Genomic DNA, 22,754 nt, shown 5'->3' on the forward strand with positions numbered 1-22,754 from the left:
AACGTCACGAGGATGCTTCCCACAGTGGCCATCATGTCGTGGACACTTAATAGTGTGTGATGTTGTCCCTGTGAGCACACCCCCATGAGTGTCTAACATTTCAGTCCCTCGAGGGTGTGAGCAGAATACACACAGTGAGACAGTGAAGGCAGACAGCTGGGGTGTGTGTGTGTGTGTGTGTGTGTGTGTGAGAGAGAGAGAGAGATTGCTGAGAGGTCTCTTTTCTATTGACAGTCACTCCTTGCACGAACTGTAGTGGTTTGAGCCTAATACTTGCGCATGCATTTCACCCACTTTGCTATTTTCAAAACAAAGGAGATATTGGGCGAAAATACCCTATCGAGAAGAGGGTGTCTGCGACAAATTGGCTTAATTGAAAACAACTTAAAAAAAAAAAAATCCCCCAGTTTAGGGGCGGCGGGGCATCAAATTAGCCATGGAGAATCTAAGTGGAGGATTTTATTGGTTGCCGTAGGCATGACCCAAATTGCAGAGCGTGAGTCATAATGAAAATACTACTATTCTGCATTACTAATGGAGAGGCAGCATTTCTCCTCCGGTGAGGTTGGGGATGGTGAATGTGGCCACCAGCAAGCTTCTCCCAGCTGCGTCCCGTAAACGCTGTGCTGCCTCAGGCACATCTGCCTGCCCTCAGCATTGGTTCCCCCAGTCGCAAACACAGATGATAATTTTATGAAACAGGGTTTTGCATTTTTCCCCCCACAAGGCATTTGATGTGCAGCGTGGATAAGCTTATCCTATATTTTGAGATCTTTCAATGGGAAGGAGTTTCTGTTTTGTTCTGTTTCAGAAGGAGGGAAGAACAACTAGCCCTCATGTTACCTCTCATAACAACGACTACAGAATAGGGGTCCACGAACCTGTGCGCCAAATCTGGTTTTGTTAATAAAGTTTGATTGGATTATAGCCACCTCCATTTGTCTGGCATTGTCCGTGGCTGCTCTCCCAATGAAAGAGCAGGGTCGGGAGTGGTTGCTTTGGAGGGAGACTGTGTAGATGGCAGCGCTGGGAATCTTTACTACCTGGTCCTTTACCGAAAGACTGTGCTGGTCCCTGCTTTGGAACATGAGGACGTTCCAGACAAGCCAGTTGACTCCACCCAAGCGCACGCCATCTTCTTTTTGTGTCCAGTGATGCAGATTCAGCAGGGAGACTTGGGGTCTCGGGTGTTGATGCGTGTGTCTGTCAGGGGGCTGACAGTGTCTACGTGTAGGAATACTTCAGCCTTCGTCTATAGCATTTGGCAGTAGATACACCACATGTTTAGAGAGGACATTGTATCTGTGAAAATATCAAATTACAAGAACGGAGGTTAGGGAGGAGTTGTCTAGAAATGAGAATGAGGCATCACCTGAAAATGGGGGTACCCTTGAACGTTGCCATTGGTGCCTTTGTTTATGGGACGGGGCGAAGGCCACTGATGGCTCTTTCATTTCCTCTCTGGGAGGAGGAGAGAGAGTAAACAGGTCAACAAGGCAGTTCAGACTGGTGATCAGAATTACACAGCAAAAATAAACCCCCAAACCAACAAAACAATGCAGTACTCCTTGAGGCTGGATATAACTCTGTTTTATTGGCTGTTGGGGAAGTTACTTATCTTCCCGGTTTTCTCATCTTTGCTATGAGGATAAGTCACGCTTTACATGTGTTAATGTACACAAAGGGCCTTACACAATTGGACAGGGGAAGAGGTGAGTTACTCTCTGTCTTCCCTCTTTCACAAATTGAAATTATGGCAGTGGCCAGTATCATCCAGGGAGGGAAGTTCTTGGCTATGAAGAGACTTTAAAGGTTGACTCTAGTGTTACACGGGCTTGGATTCCTTTTCTCCGTGTCTGGATGTGAAACACGGGCCTCTCCCCTTTATTGGGCATGTTTCCATCTTGCTGTGTCTCAGTAAGGGAATATGGGTAGATAGAAGCACAATCTGGTGAAACTTGGAGGAAGCGTTAAAACTCTTACCTAGTCTAACACATACGGTCTCTACTTTCCTCTCAATGTTGTCACTTCCGGTAAACTCAGCAAGTGTAGGGATCTGCCCTTTGGTCTTGGGAGTCGGCCCCCATTGTGTGTCTCCGCTGCTGATGTTCTCAGGCCTGCTGGGGCCCCCGGCATCAAGTCCACAGGGTTCATTCTGTGTCCCCCTTGTTTCAACAGCTGCCTTCATGCCCAGTGACAGTCTTGGCCCCTTCTGTGTCCCTCTTGAGCACAGAGGCACTTGGGGGTGTTCTCACTCCATGCTCTGGGCTCTTGGAAAACCCGAGGGTCCTGTGAGGCCATTGTGCATGAGGGTCCAGTCAAGCTCTCTGAGAAGATGGGACATAGGTGGTGCAGCTGCTTCCTGAAGGTTTTGGCGGAAGCAGCTACAGCCCAACTCTCAGGTCCTCAGATGTCAAGGGGGTTTATTGGTTCTCCCTAACCCTTGGGGTTCCACCTCAAGGCTGTTTGGCCATGGTGCCTCCTCCTCGTGTCTGATTCCCTGAGTGATATACTCAGGCTCCATCTTTTCTCTGCTTGGGTCTCTTCTTCTGGACCCTCAGAGTCTCTTTAGTTCCTCGCTCATGCAACCGAGTGCACCTTCCCTCTCTTGGGGTCACTTCTGTGACCCTCTCAAAGGCATGGTAAAGGTGGAGCAACAGCATGGCCATCCTCAGTGCATTTCTTCGCTGGCCCCCTACCCAGCCCATTATTGTAACCTGGGCTGTTTCAGAGTTCCACGTGCACACAGATGCCACAGTGTCACTTGAGAGCTGATTCCTTTTCTTTGGTGGTAGTTGAGAGCCATTCTAGCCCTCACCCTCTCCCTCTCTTCCTTCCTCTCTCCCTCTCTCCTGCCCCCAGAATAACAGATGGAAGCCCAAAGCCTCCTTGAATTGTGTCACTTAGGACTGCATTGGCTACACGTAACCAACAGAAACAATCACTGAAACATAAGTTTGTTTCCCACAGCGAGAGTTCTGGGTCCAAGGCTTATGGCGGATTAATGATGGGGACAGGGACACTCTGGCTCTTTCCACCTTGCCCTTCTGCTGTCCCTAGCAGGTAGGCCTCTTCCTCATGTTCATGACTCTGTGGTCTCAAGATGGCTGCATGTCTTCCAGATGTCACATCTATATTCCAAGTAGCTAGAAGGAAGAAGGGCCACGAGGTTTCTTCTAATGAAGCTTTGCCTTTTAATTCGGGAAGAGAGGACCCCGCCTGCCCTGGACTGCTAGCTATAACTCAGTGGCAAAGAATTATGGCCATCTTTAGCTTCGAGGGATACTGGGAAATCACGTATACTGGCTTTTCCCCCTCAAAGTAGTGGAAAGCAAGGGAAAAGGGGTTTGGGAATGGATTTTGAATACACAAACCACAGTCTACTAATGGTCAGATAGAGGCCCTTAAAGAGAGAGCAGTAATTCAGTGTTTCATAGATGGTATGAGTCTATGATGTCATAGGATTACAATTTATCCAGCTTTTCTGGAAGTTAAAAACTCTTGCTGATTCAAATAATTAATTTACTGAGGAATTGGTTTGGTGGAGTATTTGGGCATCTTCTCTGAACAAAGGAATTCCCAAATCAATTAATAGTGGAAACAACATGGAGGCAGTAGGAATCCTATTCCATCGTCTTAGGGAACAAACTTTTGAAGTCCTTTAGAAGAAATCTCATGAAAACAGTTGATGAATTATATAATTTAAATTTCTTCTTTTCTTTTGGGTAAGGCTGAATTACCCCCTACTTGCTAAAACATGCTGGAAATGTTTTATTAGCTTAATTTCGACTCCTATATGTATATGAAAGTAATAAAAGTGTATTTCTTTAAACATATTTCATAATTTAGAGTTTTCATAAATTCATGCTGGCTTTTCTTCCTAGTATACAATAAATTAGATTCTATTGCGTGTTGATCATATCCTCGTAAGAATACTGAAACAGTACGAATGTTCATTTTAAGGAGGTAGCTTAAGGTGGGAAAAAGTAAGGGAGATAAGGTAAAAACAACATCAGGCAGGTGTTTGCATTAATCGGAGGTCAGTATACTACAGCCCAAGTGTGACCTGCTTTCTGTTTTTATAAATAAAGTTTTATTGGAACACAGCCAGCTCTCGTTCTTTACATACTGTACGGCTGCTTTCATGTTACAGTGGTGGAGTGAGTAGTTGTGACAGAGACCGTATGGTCTGCTAAGTCAAAAATATTTACTGTTCAGCCCTTCATAGGAAACGTTTGCCAGCCCCTGTAGAAATCAGTCCTGGGTGATTCCATGATAGCTGAACACAGGGACCGGGTTCCACTGCCCTCCACCATGTGGAAGTCAAGTTTCAGGTAAAAATACAAGAAAGTAAAATATGTGGATAATTTAGCAGATGTGAATTCAGAACTCCCAGACCAGAGGCATCAGGATGGTTATTTTCGTATCAAAAAAACAACTGGTTCCATTTCTGTCTTTGGCTTCCGCCTGTCATGAGAGAACTCTTGCCATGTTGACGTTTCGTTCCAGCTCAGAGTCTGTAGCCAACACACTAACAAGGGTCTCGAGTTTGCCCTTTGCTGGCTCTGTGCTGTGAGCAAGCTCCTCAAGCTCTCAGAAACTTATCTTCCTTGTTTCTCAGTGAGAGGTTGAGACTGGCTGGGTACGTGGTCCAGGGTTAGGGTCTTAGAGTTTCCTTTCTTCACCAAAGTTGTCGGTTCAGTGGTGAGAGAGATCATGTCTTATCAGAACAAGAGGATTCTCTGTATTCACAGCCTCGGCCCTGAATTCTTTCCCATTTGGTGTACGTGTGGACCAGTGTGTCCAACAAATTAGACCTGTACGTTAAACATTTACAACTCTTTTTGAACATAAAACATGAGCTATTTCAAAGGGACAAAAGCTGAGTGCTAGCATCTGAAGATAATGGAAATAACGAATATTTATTGAACGTGTGTTGTGTGCCAGACATACCTCTAAACACGTGATATATATTAGCTTATTTACTCTGCACAGAAGCCCTGAATTAAGTACTATCATTAGCCCCATTTCACAGATGAGGATGCTGAGGCAGCTTGCCCGACCTCACACAGTCATGGCACATTCTAGCATCAGAGCCCACGCTCTCGACCGCTCTTCTTTCTACCTCCCAGTGGGTATGACTGGCCTCCAGCCACACTGCAGTGTAGGGGAAAACAAGTATGAGAGAGATACATTGTGGTTCCTAGAAATGATGGACACTTCTGGAAATTACCACAAGACTTTTTTCATTTACCCCAAACCTACTCCATGCCATTGAGATCATCCTCAGAGGCTCCTTTTCTCAGCTTCCTCTCCTTTGTCGGATTAAAAAAAAAAAATGTAGGACAACAGTTGAGAAAATACAGGTTGGAAACTGGGTCATTTTTGTGAAATCATCCTTCTTTGCCAGTACCAATTTTGAATTCTTTCTCAGAATTAAAAAAAAAAAAAACAAGCAAACAAACCATGTGGAACAGTGTGTGGCAGATGGTTGTTTCGGCTCTAGGTGAGTTTTGTCATTAGACTCCGGGACAGAAAACCATTGCTTTGGAAAATCATCTGTTATTTTCGTGAGCTGCCAGCTCAGAACTATTGTAGCTGTGATGGTTTGGGATGGGATGGGTTTTTTTTTTTTGTTTTTTGTTTTTTCCTAGAGATTAGCCCAGAAACCATCTCCGTTGGAATTCTGTAGGATTTTAGATGCCATGCCACTGAGGCTAACCTGGAAGTTCAGTGGGGTGGGAGAGGTGAGATGGAATTAGGTTTGAGGTCAAAGTTAGTCCTCTTCTCAAGGTTTATCTTCCCCTGGAAACTACAGCAATAAACAGCTAAACGATGGTGTTCATTACCAGCACAAGTCCCTAATTAATTTATTTTATGTTAATTAAGTTTATAATTATATAGTAAAACATTTACTTTCTCCCTCAAGAAATTGACTGAATCTTCTGAAGGGGCTTTGTGACTGTAATTTAGGTGCAATTAGCCTGTTAAATTTAGTTAGGGTTTGGTTCATTTAGCTGCTGCTGGAAGATGCTAGAAAGGAGGAAACTAGGCAACGTCTCCGAAGTAATGCTGGGTCTAGAAGAACATGTTGCTGAGAGGCTCCTTCCTGGTCTCCGGGCAGCTAGTTCGGGTGTCTAGGACAATCCAGGATGTGGCTTCATATTTATCATCTATGTGTACTCCCCACTTAGGAACTGCGGATTCCTATAGCTGTGGATGGAAGTAAAAACTTTCTTTGTGGTTCTGGCATGGGAACTGAAGCTTCTCAGACATTTTCTACCGTGGCTGTGAAATCTCTGGCACTGGCCAGCTTTCAGGCTCAGAGTGGTATCACCGGCCCCGGCCACCATTTTGGCCTGGAAAGACATCTTTCCTGCTGGGAAGGGCATGACCCGGCACATGGCCAGCACCCCCAGGGCTCCAATGGAGAGGACCCCACTATTCTAGGCATGTGAAGATGGACTTTTTGAACAAAGTTCCTTCTGTGAGATTGTACCTCATAGCTCATAAAAGAGTATATTTAGGCCTATCATTGAAAATACAGTTGAAGGTAATGATCTGCCGTGGCCGCTGAGCCGTGTGCAAGGTTGGAGCTCACTGCTCAGGCCCGTGATTGGAAATCTGGAAAGCACAAAGGCAGGATTATTCCAATGAGTAGGGAGAGGGCATCCCAGCAACACCCCAGTGGTGGGGGTAGCAAGGGGTCATCTATTTTAAAGTCCCTTTGGTTTTTGAACCATTTATTTCTTGGTGGATAACTGAAGTCCTTGCTTTGGAAAGGAAGCCAGAGAATTTTTTGTCCTAGAGTGCTAAGCTGAATTACATGAGATAATTTTTAAAAAGACATTTGGTGTCCTGTCATCATGATGGGAGTTGGTTTATTACTGTGTGATTGATGAATGAATGAAACATGTATTTAAGTCAAACAAAATAGGATCACTTAACCCCCTTCTACCTAAATGTTTCATCTGTAAAATGGAAGCACTAGCCTCCTTTTCACTTCACAATAAGCAAATGATAGCCTCCTTCCCAAAAGAAGCGTGTGAAATATGACTTATATATACCTGGAAAGGTATACGGAAACCAGATTTTTATAAATTGTCCTATTTCTCTTGCTTATGTTATTTAATAATATTTTAGGAAACGGTGTCTCTTCATTTCTGGTTGGCACTTAGCTTTAATGTTCTTTGCCCCCAATTCTGCTGTAGCAGACTGAAAAACCAAAACCGAAAAGAAACAAACAAAAACAAATCACAGCCACACAGATTGGGGGCATAACTTGCAATCAGTAAAGTACACCAACTGGGCTTTTAAAGGGGAAACATGTCATATTCAAATCTAGAACATTTTGGGTTAGCAGTCTATCATCCCGAACATATTTTTGGTAAATAATACATACTTGATAAAACCTAGGACTGTCTTCAATGAGAGGGTCATTCCAATTGTAGTTTTTTTTTTAAGCCAGTAGGATACTTTGGAAATTCTAAGTCTTGGCACTTTGTCTAGATGTTAAGAGTCATAATTTGAGCAACTGCCCTGAGCTGAGGAACTTGTATGTGGCACGGACAGTATTAGGTACTCATATTCTAGTCGTCCCACTATGTTAGAATTACTTCATCTGTAACTAGTGTTGGGTAACTGAGATTCAGAGAAGTCTCCTGACTTGGCCAGAGTTGCACAGCTCAGGAAGGGGAGGGGCAGGATCCAAACTCAGGTCTGTCTGGCTTTAGGCTGCTTCTTGCTGTCTAACCAGCCAAGCCAGCTTCCTTTCAGGCTTCACTGTGGAAATGAATCCGCTAGCACACAATTGCCAAAGAAGATAAACATGTGGGGTAACCGTACTTATTAAAATTCTTGTTCCAATGGTAGCTGGAAGTAAAGGTCCAGGATCTTGTATAGTTAAATGGTGGATGGTAAAAGACCATCATTATGAAGAATGAAAAAAACAAAAAAGACTAATTTATAATCCAGCCTTCCCTGCTATGCACATGTAATTATACTGTGTCCTTTCATCTGTATGACATTGAAAAATGTTTACTGCTTTCACATAAGGCAGTGCATTGGTCCATCACATGTGTTTGAATGCCCCTTATGCTCACGTAGATGCTGATTTCTGTTTTAAACTAAGAATGTGTGTAGAGTTACAAGGTAAATAGCCTTTCCCTTTTAATCACTTTGATTTAGCGAAGAACTTCCTGTAAATTTGGAAAGCATTTCTTAAAATAATGTCAGATGTTTGGATACATTAAATTTTTATTAAAAACAACAACAACCAGAATACACTGTTTTCCCAGTGTCTTGGTTCTGGTTGATTCTTGGTGTGGTTGCTGTAATTCTGAACCAAGCTGTTATATATGGTAAGCCATATAGGCCACGCATACTTTATTTAAAAAGGAAAATAAACTGTGAAATCTGGTGTGTGTAAAAATGCACTCTCTTTAAAACCCAGAGTTTTCTCCATGGAGAAATTATACCCAAACCAGACGCTTCTGAAGGGACTTGGAGTAGAATCTTCCTCGTCTTTCAGAAAAGGGTGTTGCCAGGTAGAAAACTACGGAGGTCGGCACGTGTCCAGCTGCTGTAAGATGTTCTGGGGTGTGACTAAGGATAGTTGGATGGCATCACAGCATGGACTTGTCCCAAAATGAGCTCTTTGAGTAGATCAAAATGTCAGGAACTGTAGAGGCTTCTAGAACGCAGGGTTAACTTAGGTCAAGTCGGGGGCTCTGTGGGCTGCCTCAGTCTGATGCATCCAAGGGTGACACAAGGGTTGACTTGGCATTTCTCCAGCTTCCTACTGAGAATAAAGTAAGAGTTGTCCATTTTACTGAGGCTGCTCGACATGGGTTCCGTGCTACTTGTAAGGGCTGTGCAGAGCCACCAGCTGAGGCACCAGACCCTGAGGATTCCCCCTGTTGAGGAAGGATGGTGAATCCTGTTCTTGGTGAGGTGAATGGGCTGGTACTCGTTCAGACTGATGAGGAGGTCCGGGATATTCCCTTATAACTTTTGCTAGGGTGCAGGATAACCTACGCTTTTGCAGGGTCCAATATGGGATTTTAAATTTGGTCTTACAGAGTAAGTGTCAAGTAACGTCCCAGGTAGTCTGGCCAATGGCAAGGATGAATCTTCTTTCCAACCCAACATTGCCCCTCTTGGAGGAGAAGCATGTTTTAGTGCTTGTCCTAACAAAGTAACGAGATGATAGAAGTTGTTCTGCTAATGGTGTGCTGGGGAAAAGGCAGTAGAGCAAAAAGTTATGTTTGGGGGAAGGGCCTCCTTCCCACCCCATAATCTGTATTTGTCTCTGAGGTGGGGCACCTCGACTTCTCTGGAGAAAAGGCTGAGTCCAGATAAATCTCTTTGAAGCTTTCTGTGTGGAGAAACAGATCTGTGGCCTGGGAGCAGGACCCTGGGTGGTGGGAGGTGATGTCATTGTGTGGGGCCAGGGGACAGTGAGGAGGAGGTGATGGGCAGCAACACACAGAGGAAGCCATCACAGGGCTGGGGAGTGACCACCTGGGCCAGACTCCTTGCAAAGCAGGACTCTGTTCCCAGAATGCACTTGGCAGCTTCTCCGATGTCAGCCAGTCTTCCAAGACGTCCATGGTCCATGACTGGACAGAACAAAGGCCTTGCTCATTTCCTGCCCTAGGGCGGGTTTGGGTAATTCACAGTTTAGTGTAGTCAGTTTGTGGGGATTATCAACCCCACCTCTCTTTGTTTGGCATTCTGGAACATGTGGTGTTTAGGGTTTCATTATCTTGTGCCCTGAGCTCATTTAAATGCAGATGAGATTTATAAGGTACCTCTATTCAAGTGAAGATAATTTGTTTGATCTTCTCTGCTTAATTGCAAGCATTCGTGGCTCTGACCTCCAGGCTTTGCGACACTAGGCAGACACACTGCACACGAAAGGCCATGGCTTCTTAGCGTTGCCTTCTTAGCGAGCATCCTCCATGTGAGCAATCTTCAGACTTTGTCTCTGAAGTAGTGCTTGGAGTGCCTCATGAAAAAAAAGGACAGATTGGATGTTGACTTACTCTCTTCCTTTGTGGGTCAGCTTAACCTTGGACTTGCACTCTGAGTCCTGCTCTGCGGCTTTTTGATCTCTCTTTGCACTCCCCAATAATCGTGACCACCCCCTTTACGTGCTTGAGGTCTCCTATCTGCATTGACAGCAACTCCTTTGGTTTGAAGTCCTTCTCCTCTTCCTGCTCCTCTTCCTTCCATCCCCTGCTTAGGTTCACCACCACCACCACCATCATCCTCATCATCATCAGACAAGCTCAGGCCGGCCCACCACACTTGTTCCCTCTTGCTTATTCTATGCATACTTTACTTTTCTAGCAATGTATTCGTGGTCTGTGTGTCATGGTTTCGGCCACACTTGAGCAGAGCCAAGTAGCCTCCACTGGGTATGTTTGAGGTTCTTGCAAGTTTGACGTCGTTACAGGTTAATTAAGTTATAGGTTTTAGGGCATTTGTCTCCTATTTGGACATGGTAGGTTCTAGTACTCTGGCTTCATGGACTCGGAAGAATTGCTGGCTAGAGTGTTTTGGCAAAAACAAATCTGGACACAAATGTGTATTGGCAGCAGTGAGCACATGGTATTCGGTGTGGAGATTTATAGGGCCATGCCCATGTGCACTGAATGTTCGAGTCACTGGCAAGCCTCTCTGGTCCGAGAATTGTGGAACAATGGCTTTAAGAAGATGTCATTTCCTATTACAAAGAGCTACCCTATGGATTTTGCAATATATGCTTATTGAAGTGAGCCAGAGGGCTAGACACACCCCTCAGGGGAACAGCACATTGATTTGGGTGTCTCAGTGTGGTTGCTTAAATCTTAATGCCCCTCAAACCATGAACTCAATCTTTTTTTTTTTTTTTCCTACTCGTAGTGTTTTTAGGTGATTCCACAGATAGAGGCCATATCATTGATCTTTTTTGGATGTGTTCCTCATCCCATGTGAAGTCCCTGACATGGGAGCACTTGAGCCCTGGGACACTTGTCATCAGGCCCTGCTGATCAGACCACATCCTCCTTAGAATCACTGAGTTTTAGTTGTGCAATAGTTTTGGCTTTCCTTACACCTTCGAGTTTTGCCAAGAACTTTGTGTTTCCTGCGTTAACTTTCAGCTCATAACTAAACTTCATGTTGTAAAGTCAAACTAGAGCTTTAAAAGCCTCGCTGATCATCCTTATTTTTAGTTGTTCATCCTCAGCGAACAAATGGACAACGTTTACTTCGTCCAATGCCCACAGTGGTTTTGATCATCACAAGAATGAAAATAAGTCTAGCACCTTTTCCCCAGGAGCTTAAAATGCTTCAGGAGGCACTTACTGGGTGTCCACGTGCCTGATGGTAACCTTCACTATACTTCTGAGCAAATACGGGATTTTTTGCAGGAAGCTTTGAAGTGTGTTGATTAGCCCAGTTACCAGGGAGAAATAGTAGATCCTACCTTGTGTTGTGCACTCCACCCCCCTCCATTTTGGTTCTGTTACCAAGTACAGCAAAGTCCTTCCATAAAACTCAAAGTTTAGTCATCGCTATTCTCAAACTCAAAATGCATTCAGCCCTTGGTATCGTTCAAGGCATTGTTGGCCCAGAGGATGGCTGGACGTGCTCTCTCTGCCCTCCTGCGCCCTATAGTCCGGGATGCAGGGAAGAAGACAGAAAAGAAATGCAAGTTTAAAAAGGTACAAACGTAGGCTATGTGAATGAATGGAATTGAATGTCATAGAGGTTAAGAGGCCAGTCAACTAAATGCTCATAGAAATGGCTTTTGCGTGGACCTTCAAGCATGGTCAAGGCTTCTATAAGGAGAGCTTGCTGGGTAGAAGGGGATCTTAGGGCAAGAGATAGCACGTGGACAAAGCACGTCCCCGGGAAGGGAAAGAGGGGTCTAAAGGATGGTGAAGCAACTTCTGGAATGAGCTCAGAGAAGGACACGCCAGGACCTGGCTTATGTGTTGGGACATTTCTGCAAGAGGTGATGCCACTGTACAAGATAGACCGATGGCCCAGAGAATCCACGTTTAGATTTCGGCTGTCTCACTCCATTCCTGGGTGACCTTGGACACATCACATTGGCCATGCGGGTCGAGTGAGTCACCTATAAAATAGAAAAGGCAAATGGCAAGGGATAGTTGGTGTAACAACAAACCTATATTAGATGCTCCACAAATATCAAATTAGGACAGTGGGTGTTTAAGCCCTGGTGCTGAAATAAAGCAGGATTGCACCCAGCTCAAGTCTAAAGGGCGATGGAAAGCTCTTTGCACCCGCTGGGTTCTAGGCACCTAATGTTATGAGAACATAGGAATTTATCCTTTGATTTTACTTAGTAGACATCTTCCGGAAGGTTCAAGAAGCCTTCGCTTTGCTCTCTGATGAAGGTGAGCCGACTGCTGTACTGGCACCCTGGCCACCATCCGGCCTCCAAAGTGGCACCATGCCACGCGGACGCCCAAGTCGGCAGTTCGCTACTTGAATTCTCCAAATGAGTTAAGACTTGCTTTTTTAGACAAACAGCTGCGTCTTTCTTCCGTTCCTTTCGCTTCCTTTCCACTCAGCAGTTTTCCTTTTTGCTCCAGATAAATTGCTGCTAATTTAAATGTACTGCAGATCCTTGCCATTTTATGGCTGATTGCTTCTGAGTTATAGGAGGGAAATGTGTGCACGTTTGAATGTAAATAAATCTAAATGGGTCCGAAGCCGGTGGTAAAGAAAGCACAGTGCTTCGCTGACCTTCACCTCCCCCGCCCCGCCCATCCCTTTGAAGAGGTCAATGAGCAGATCCGAAATCAGCAAGTAGCAGAGACAGAGTTTTAGGACACATCCTGGGTTTCTCTCTGCTTTTGACTTTACATCCCATTTCTGACTGCCTGCTTTATCCTTGTTCTTGTTTTTTTTTTTTTTTTTTTTTGATAAAAGAGCCATTCTCATGATAACTACCATGCACCATCGGAATGCTGCAAATCCTTCAGAATGTCACGTTGTCAAAATATCTATATTTCAGGCTCAGAAGCTAGACAGCTCGTTTGGCTGCTAAACCCTCAAGATGTTCAGCCATTTGTTGTGGTCTAAAAACTTTCCCCCTCACTAGGAGAAAATAATGATCTATTGTTTGATATCATTTTGTGGCCCCTTTCTTGAGTTTCTGGTAACATGAGTGGGCAAGTCAGGAGGTCTTGGTAGGTAAATTGGGGCCCTGATGGAATCTTCCTCTCAGCTCCTTAGAAATATGAAGCACCAGGTACATTTCCGTATAAAAGAGTCAAGTCTTGAAATCAGACTGGTTTTTCACTATCTGGTGGCGTATCTTTAGTGTGTCAACTGTTTTGTGAAGATCAAGGGTATCGGAGAGGAGTCTGACTTGCCTTCCTGGAGGCGGAGGGTGGCCGTAGTAGCAGTTGGAATGCAGACACGGCACATGGCTTATCAGTGCAACAGCCTGGCTTTTCCTCCCAAGGAAGACGTCGCATGTGTTATTCTGGTTGGCTTTACTCCCCTCGTGGCATGGGTGTGTGGTGCTGAGGTACGGTTCTTGGAGAAGGATGCATCACGAAAGGCAAAGCAGAAGGAGGTTCAAGAGGGACACTTGACATCCGTTTAAGTAGGGCTGGATGCAGTTGCAGCCTGAGTGAATGGCAGCCCAGAGAGCTCGCATCTAGCAAAGCAAATTGTTTCCCAAACTGTAATAACGAGCTTGGGTAGGTCTCGGGGAGGAAAATGGCAAATCGAAGCAGAGGAAGGGTGGCTTGGGGCCTGCTGTAAACACTCTGAGATGAGTAAACTCTTAAGAGTTCCTGTGCCATAAACCCATTGGAAGGAAATAAGGCTCACTTTAACAGTTTAGTCCGTTCTGTTATTATTAGTATTTTAATATCAAATGCTTTTCAAAATTGAATGTGCAGAGAGAGTGGTATATTGAAATCAGCCAGTCTTTTGTTTTGGGGATGATGTCTTCTCTTTGTATCACCAAGTTCCTCCTGTTTTTATTGGCAAACTTGATATCCTAATATTAATCCTATTGTTTCAGTGGGAAGGAATTTGAGACCCACCCTCTTAGAGCCTGAAGGTGTTTGGTTAGTTAATTTGGCAGGCTTGTTCTACGTGTCAGAGTGCACTCTGAAACCAGTGTGGCTTATGCTTGCCTGGAGGCTGAACTTCGAGAAAAGAGACTAAAGTCAGAAACGAAGGAGTCTTCATCGGCACCACTGTGTGCATCCTGCATGCTCAGTGCTTTGTGGGTGATTAAATCCATAAGTGATGTTTGGCGTCCGTACCGAGTGCTTTTCCTGAGACTTGGAAGGGCGGGAGAGAGAAGAGCCATGGAAATTCAGCTCCGTAGACTCTTCGAGTGCTGTTGTAAATGATGATACAGATTGGTGGTGGTAATTACAGCTCTGGAGGCAGATGACACCAGTGCTTGGCAGACCAGACGCCAGGTTGAGGAAGATCCAGAGTCTGGAGGGCTGGGTTTAGAAGTGCCTTCCGAAGCTGAACTGAACATGTCTTGGGGGTTTCTACCACGACGTCATCGATTTTGTCACTTAGGGATCTGAGGAAGCTTCATGCAGATTACACACACAGAACTACATGTGATGAATCTCCCCTGTTCTCGCTGGGTTTTCCTAGTGAAGTTGAAGGGATTTTGTCCTTCCGGCAGTGACAGGGCAGGGTGGCCGCAGAATACAAGCTCCTGGGTCAGAATTTGAGCTCTGGCCCATGCTTTGTCGGGCCTCCGGCAAGCTGCTTTGCTCATAGGGCCTCAGTTTTCTCACCAGGAAAGTGGGAGCAATAATAGCACCATCCCCATAGGGTTATTGTGAACTTAAGAGGGCTAATTTGGACAAAGAGCTTAGAAGAAAGCCTGGTACCCAGTGGATTAGCTGTTGTTTATTGTGCAAGTGGTGTGCTCATCTTTCTCCATCTGTGGGATGGCTCAGTATTTTAGGCCAAGGAATTTCATTTTCTTTATTTTTGTATCATCTACTGTAGTGTCTACTATTTGGTCACTGCTCAATTAATGTTTGCAGGATTAATTAACATTAATTAACATACACTATATGTCTTATATATACTATATATATATATATATATATATACACACACATACAGGCAATATACCACATGTATGTATATACTGTGTGTTATATAATAGATATTCCATCTATCTATGTGTGCATGTCATGTATATGGTATGATACTTAAGTGATTTAAGGCAATTAATTATTTAATACTAGGATTCCTGGAAAAGAATCTAAATCTTCGTGTGGTCCAGTATTTCACAGTTAAAGCTAGCCAGTTTTCTGATCTGTTATTTTAGAAATAATTTGATGAAATTAAGTGGGGAAAGAAAAATCAGGATTTGGATAGATATTTGTTGTTGAGTTTTATTTTTTTTTTCACTGTGCATAAAAATTCTCCAGGACTCATCTCTATTGAACACAGATTTCTCCTCCTTAGATTAAGATGTTAACATCTGAGACTGTCGTGCAGAGCTATGTGCAGAAATCCCTTGCACATCTTTCCAGGGTTTCCTGGGCCACGTAAGATCGGTTTGAAGTTTAAAACTAAGTGGCTTGACAATGAGATGCACGTTTTTCTCCCAATTTTCTTTCTGTGATTATCTATTCCTTTATGTTTTAAAGCATATTCTATGTTGTGTCTTGATTTTGATTATTTATTATGTTCTTTTTAAAAGTGATTATACTTGTATGTTAATTTTCATTGATTTTTTGTTTTGAGCATGACTTATGTTTTATTTTGTGTTTCTTTTAGGTTTTGTTTTGTTTCATAAGATCCCACTGGATGGGTAGCTGAAATAAAGGCAAAGACAGAGAAGGGGGCTGTGGTGCTTGTTGGTTGATGCTGCCTTGTAAGCCGGACTCTGGGGACGGGCGCTGGCTTCTCCCGGGAGGTGCCGCTTAGCTGGGGGTTTTCTGGTAGCTGTGGGTGGTGTTTGCAGGACGTCCTGTGTGAAGCCTGCGGCTGTCCTGAGCTGTGTTTGGGGAGCACCGCTGCAGAGGCAGCTCCCAGGCTGCTAAGCAAACACTCAAGAAAACATCTTAAATTAATGCTTCTCTTTTGTTCTTGCAATTGTTCAAATACGAAATTGACATGGGATTCCATTGGCTTATGCTTCTCTTCTGAAAGGAGTGCTCTTTGACCATACTGGAAATGTAATGATTCTTACTGTTTCTGTTCATTAAAGGTGAAGTACAAAGTTTAAAAAAAAAAAAAAAAATCTAAGTTTAGGGACAGGTATAAGAACACACTAAACAGCCTAACCTCCACGTAACACGTAGTTTAGCATTATTTTCTGTTGATGTTTAATGAAGACTGAATTCAGAAAGTCTCTCTTTCCCGTCTACAACACATCGACTGAGAAAGTTAAGGGCATCGCTGTGGGGACTTGGCCAGGCCACCGAGAGGTTCTCTCCTTCGCTGGTGATAAAGGTCCAGAGTCATGCAATCAACGCTAATGATTTTTCTAAAGTTTGTTAGCAGGTGAAAAATAAAAGCAGCTCTGTGGTCAGGGGCTCTAGATTTAGGTTACGCGTAGTCAGTTTCAGAATAACTACAAGAGTGAAATAGACACACATGGCGCGCATGTCCTTTTATTTGCCCCCTGCGATCCACCTGCTTTTTAGAAGTTTCCTAGTGAGAAGGCCGCAGTATCTCATGCTGTTCCCATGACAGAACTGCAGCTTTTCTACTCTGAAAAGGTCTGCGGGCAGAATGGCTGGCCTGCTGGGAGCAGGAGACCATATTCTAAGAAGGATAGATACTCTATACTACAGTACTGCTGGTTTTCATGGGCAGGAAGGCTCTTCCTGACCCCAGCGGCACAGAGGTAATGAGCGTGCGCTTTATCAGGTCCAGCCTCATTGCCGAGAGGGTAGCCCGGGAGCTACAGAATCCTGCGTCCCTGCCTTAGTCCTGTCACGGACACCTGTTTCGCTCACTTGGCCATTGCAGTGACCTTTGTCCGCTTTGCTCAGCCTGTGCCACGTAGGATCCCTGTCCTGCAGACAGGTTCGGCTGCCCTCGCCCCAGCTCACCTCACACTTTCCTCGGGAGGGGGGCGACAGAGCCAGGCCCGGAGCATTTCGCTTGAAAGCACGATCAGCTCTAACCGTGAAGGCATGCTCAGAGACGCCATGGCTGGATTGGAAACTTACAGACGTTTGAAAAAATTCTTTTTTTTTTTTTTTTGAAATAGTTACTTAAGTTTTGCAGTTCAGCTTTAAGGATTTCTAGATTTTTTTACTAGTCCGCATGTTTGGAAACATTGTTTTGCGTCCTGTGTAACTGAGGCATTAATCTTAATAAACCAGGATCCACTTAGGCACCACTTGATATAAAAGGATTATCCATGATGAATATTTTATACTGTATCTTTTACATTAGCCACTAAATATGTTATTACTTGATACAGACATTTCACAGGGTCCTATGGATTACAGCATTGACCTTGGCCACTCCATACCCCTGCCTCAGAGAGGGGCAGTTTCTCTGAAGCATACACAGGCTGCTTGTTCTCAAACATGTGCTTTCCAAAGACACATTTGAGTGGGGAGAGCAACGGGCCTTTGGTGTGGGGGGGTCTGAATATTCCCTGGATTCCCATTTGCTTGCTCACTGCTAAATGACAGGTCCTGTCACTACTTAGATTTTGATCTCTCCCAAAGTTGTTGATTTACAAAGAGGCCAGCTAATTGCAAAAACCTTGAACCCTGAAAGGAAAAGGAAATTCACACAGAGGGTGGACCAGAGGTGATCAGCACCCCAAGCATTCTTAAATATCAGCCTTTCGGTGCAAGTTTGTTTTTTGTTTTTTTTTTTAAACCCTTAAGATTTTATTCCATGGAACCAGAAAAAGGCAATGAATTGTTTAAGAACTATTTTCTACGTTTCCCAGACCCAAAAGGAAAAAAAAAAAGAATATTTGTATTCAACAGCTAGAAGACTTGCAGGGTAGATTTTTGTTTTAAAATGGAGAGAAGTGGACAGATAAGGCAATTTAATATATCAAAGAGCAGTTGACATCTCCTAGGGAACGATGAAAACAGCAGGCTATTAGAAAATTGTTTCATATGGTTCTTGTGTTCCTCGCTTTTCATTTTTCTTTAATCCCCGAAGACCACAGTCAGTGACATATCTTCTCATTTCTATCCTCTAGACCACCCTCTTTCATCCTTTGCTTTTTTATGTCCCCTACAAGACATCTTTTTACAGCTTCCTAATGACACGTATCATGTATTTTTTTCAGCATTAGAAAACGACAGGCAGCATTTTTGCTGAAATCAAGTCCATTGCCCCCCAATTGGGACCCGGCGTCTCAGTGCCAGGCAGGTGCCCTTTGGAAAGGGTGCGCGCTGGGCGTGCGGACACCCAGCCCTGCAGAGCCAACTCCTGCCTCCCGGGAATGGGGCCCCAGTTTCCCAAATCTTCTGATTCTTTAAGAGAAACTTGAAACCTGGATTTTTTTTTTTTTAAATGTGAAATGTCCCTATTTTTAAAAAGTTGGCTCGGTTATTTTTAAAACATTATGTAGGCCAACAAAACATGTCTGTGGGCTGCCAGGTTGTTACTTTTGTCTTAAAGCAACATCATTGTTCTCTGTTTCCTACTATCTTTCCTTTGCAAACGCACTTCCCAGCATGGCCATTGAGAGCTTTTTCTCCATGGAGTTTGGTGCCCGAGGGATCTGCAGTGTGTCCCTTCCCATCGGGGCTCTCCTGTGACTTCCGCTAGCCGGGGCCTTGGCTCCGTCACCCTCGGTCACTGTTTTCCCTCCGTCCCCAATGGGCCCCACTTCTGAGTGGCGGGAGACCACCTAGCAAGTCCTTCCTCCTGTTTTGTCTGACATGGACCTTCCTTTCATCAGGGTCCCTGTCGTCTGGCCCACTTGGATGGGGTTCGATGGGAGAGCACACAGGCCCGTTCATGGGTCCTTGATGTACTGGTGTGGCCGCTGGTAAATGGGAAACAGGCTTGCCACCTCAAGAGGTATGGTTCAGGCCCTGTGTCTTGAATGGGGTCCCATTGAGACCCTCCGAGGCCACTGAGACAGACTAAGGATCTCCCACTGGCATCCCCAGAGACACCGGTTTGAGGTCAAAGAAGGTGCATCTCCCGATGGGAGAAATTCTTGGCTTTTCACTCCTGGTCTCCCAGCCCAGACCCATTTCTTTTTTTTTTTTTAAGATTTTATTTATTCATTCGAGACACAGAGATACAGAGAGAGAGAGAGAGAGAGAGCATGAGCAGGGGGAGAGGCAGAGGGAGAAGCAGGCTCCCCGCTGAGCCAGGAGCCAGACGTGGGGCTCGATCCCAGGACTCTGGGATCATGACCCGAGCCGAAGGCAGATGCTTAACCATCTGAGCCACCCAGGCGCCCCCCCATTTCATTTTTGACCCATCGAATGTTCTTTCCAAAAGTAGGGGGCACAGAGGAGAAGGAAACAGTCTCAGCCCCACCCTGCCACACAGGGCGCAGAGGGGGTTGGCCCCTGCTTCCAACTCTTCTGAAGGACACCCCGAGTGGTTGGGGCTCGAGGCTCCCCCCAGACAGAGCAGAGGCCATGGTTGTTGGACAGTCCGAGGAGCAATCAGCTCAAGGAGAACAAGGCAGGAATTCAGCTCGCTGCCAGGTGCCGGCGCGCGCGTGATGGAGGCGCTCCAGCTTCGTCTCTCCTTTTCTCTCGATCTGCTTAGAATTCCTGACTTTTCTCTCTTTCTCTCTAGCAATCTAAATTGACTCCATGACAAACAGGGGGCTTGTTTTCATTTGCTTTCTTGGTTGCTTTGCACACGCTTTTTTGTTGTTGTTGTTGTTCATTGCAAAATGGGACCAAACACGAATGGAGCCTGAACTAACCTCTCTCATGCCACCGTGGAGTGGATGATGCCCTCTTGCACTGTTCTGGTGCTTTCTGTCTAGCACTCCTCCCTGGTTTTCATCTCATCCCCTCACACAACAGTAGATGCTCATTTCACCTTGCCTTGTCCAGACCAGATGCAGAGGGAGAGACAGGACTCATGTCATCTGGCGCCTTCACAGGGCGGCTGTGGGCAGCCATGTGGGCTGTGCCCTTCCTGTCTAGCCAAGGTCAGGGGTCCCCCTGGGGTCCCGCAGACTGGACTCCAAGGACACCTGGGCAGAGGCCACCATTTCATTAAATGAGTTCTGCTGTGTTCACACACCTGCGGTGCCCACGAGCCATGTCAGGTTTATTCCAGGGCACCTGGGGAGGTTAAGGACTCTTCCGGACAGGGCAAGAATATAATTTTCCGTGGGGTGCTGCCAGATGGAATTAAGTGAACAGAACTCCCAACCCAGAGAGTGACATGAAAACAGTTGTCACAGAAGGTGGCTTTCCACTCGGGTTAGTCCGTTTCCTTGTTTTGGTCATCAGGGACAAGGGAACCCCCCAGCCATCTGATTCTGACGGTGAGATCACTCTGGATTTCATTCAGGTGAGTGCTGCAGTGCAGTCTTGGGGTGGTCATTACTGAGCACCCAAGATAGGATGCTATTGGCTGTGTCTTAGTTTTCACGGAAAAAAAAAAATGTGTGAGAAGCAAAGGAAAGAACAGAGATTTTCACCCCCTTTATTTTTCCATTTATGAATGGAGCATAATCAAATATAAAAGAGCGAGAGATTCTGTTCACAATGTTTAGGTATATCAAATCGTCACATTGTACCCTTTAACTGTCTTACACATTTATTTGTTAATTACACCTCAATAAAGCTAAAAAGAAAAAAATGGGAAAAAAAACTAGCAAGAGCTTCCAGAGAAAGACAAATCCTTGGGTTTCATTCACTTCCTGTTCAAATCCATTTGCTGTAATCCATAGGCAGTCTGTGAATCATAAGCATGTCCTGTTTTTCTCCATAATGTTCCAGGGTTTTAAAGTCATTTTTTCATGTTTCCTGTAAATAATGGATAATCATTTTTATTTTATTTTTAAGTGCTGTTTTAACAATGTGGATAGACCATAAATGTACTTGCTGAATTCATTCATTTTTTTAACAAGCCAATAAAGTTTTATAATTCATCTCCATGTGTCTTGCATTCTGTGTAGGGCCTTGTATACCTCCCCTCCCTTGCTCAAACACATACCATCACCCCGTGTGGCATTGGCGGTCCTCAAGACTAAAGGTGTCAGAAGGAAGAGTGTGAGAAACGTCACCGAGCGTTTTGGGGAAGTCCCAAACTCACCGTAGATCCTGGAATACATCTTCTCTCCCCCCAAAGGGACTTTTAAAATTTCCATCATTGTGAATTATACATTTATGGTTAACTGATTCTTGCATCGGATATGTTTTCATTGGCTAAAAAGCAATTCTAGAAAACAAAAGTTCAAGGGACTTTAAAAAAAAAAACAACAAAAACAACAACCAACAACCTACGTTCTGTGGGAAAGTCTTTTGGTATTTTAAGAACTTGGAATGACCCAAGTCCTAGCAAGAGGATACACTCAGTGCTCTGTCCCTCCATTCTAAGCGACTTGTAGCCAAATGAACATGATGACTTGTGCTTTCATGGAAGAGAGAGAGAGAGGAAGACAAGTGGACCATAGAGATAGGATGGCGTTGAACCATAACCATTAACATGGTACCCACACTTCACAGTCCTCTTGTCTCCGTCCCCCAGGCTTGTCCCTTTTTAATTTTTTCCTTTTAGGATAAGACCTAAAAAGCAAGGTTTGTAGGACCCCAGATTCATTTGAGCCTGCTTTCACCTTCTGGGAACCTTGAAAGGGTTTTGCACCAAATTGAAGGCTAAGGACAGGAAAAACTGATCCAATGTGACCTGCTGTCTCATCGACCCAAGTATACTTATCTGTTCTAAGAGTCTGGTTGGTGCTGGTGACTTGTACTTTTTCTAAACGCCCTTCTCAACAGGTTTCACTGGCCATTTGGAGGTTGCATCATAATTTGAGGCACTAGGCACTGAACCCAGACTGTGCAGGCTGGAATCCCAGTTATACTCACAAGCTAAAGGATCTCGGGAAAGACATTTCATGGCTCCATTCCTCATGAGATGACAATAATATTAATAGTACCTGCCCACCTCCCCCCTCCAGGCTCTTACGAGAGTTCAGTGAGACCGTGCATACAAGAGTTCAGTGAGACTGTGCATGTGGGGGGGCACTTGGTGTTGCTAATAAAATACTGTGAGGGACTTGGGTGTGCACTCATGCTTGAGTATCCCTCAGTAAGTGCCCCGGAATCACAGACTCATTTTTATATATTGGCCATATGGTCACTGTGTGGGTGCAAATAATGGAGTCTGATGGAAGGGAACTTCACTCACTGGGTCATTCTGGATGTGGTCCAGGCTGTGAAGCTGTCTTGGAAGTTACAGTGATTCCCCTTCTAGATCCCTCACTCTGCCCAGGCAATTCTTGCACATGGATTCCTTTCAGATTTGATTTTGATAAAAGAAGAGGGTACAATTTGTTTGGACCTATATTATGATAGTTCAGTGAGTTCGAATGATGCTCTATAGTTTGAGGATTCTGGAGGAAAAAGCATTGGAGGTCATATCCCCCAAGTGGTCTGCCTTCTTTTCTTCTCACTTTATTAATTCAGAATTTTTGATCATTTGAAAGGGGTCTACATTATCTTTAACTTTGAAATCATCCATTTGAAAATCTTCAGCTACGAATAAAAATAAACGAATTGGCTGAGAGAGTGTGTGAAAGAAAAGACTTGTTT

General features: G+C 44.6%; 1 protein-coding gene across 6 annotated transcripts in view; it reads left to right on the forward strand.

Moving 5' to 3' along the window:
• The window catches only part of NTRK2 (neurotrophic receptor tyrosine kinase 2), a 323,196-nt gene that overhangs the window by 109,968 nt on the left and 190,474 nt on the right, over nt 1–22,754 (forward strand). Inside the window, exon 12 of one of the 6 annotated variants that reach the window (XM_036113475.2) lies at nt 15,802–21,088. The exons of the other annotated variants lie outside the window; for them this stretch is intronic. Coding sequence (XP_035969368.1) covers nt 15,802–15,839 — 38 coding nt within the window. The 3' untranslated portion in view covers nt 15,840–21,088. Of the gene's footprint in view, nt 1–15,801; nt 21,089–22,754 lie in introns of those variants that run through there. 6 annotated transcript variants of the gene reach the window in all.

This window comes from Halichoerus grypus, chromosome 14, assembly GCF_964656455.1.
Source record: "Halichoerus grypus chromosome 14, mHalGry1.hap1.1, whole genome shotgun sequence".
Classification (NCBI taxonomy): Eukaryota; Metazoa; Chordata; class Mammalia; order Carnivora; family Phocidae; genus Halichoerus; species Halichoerus grypus.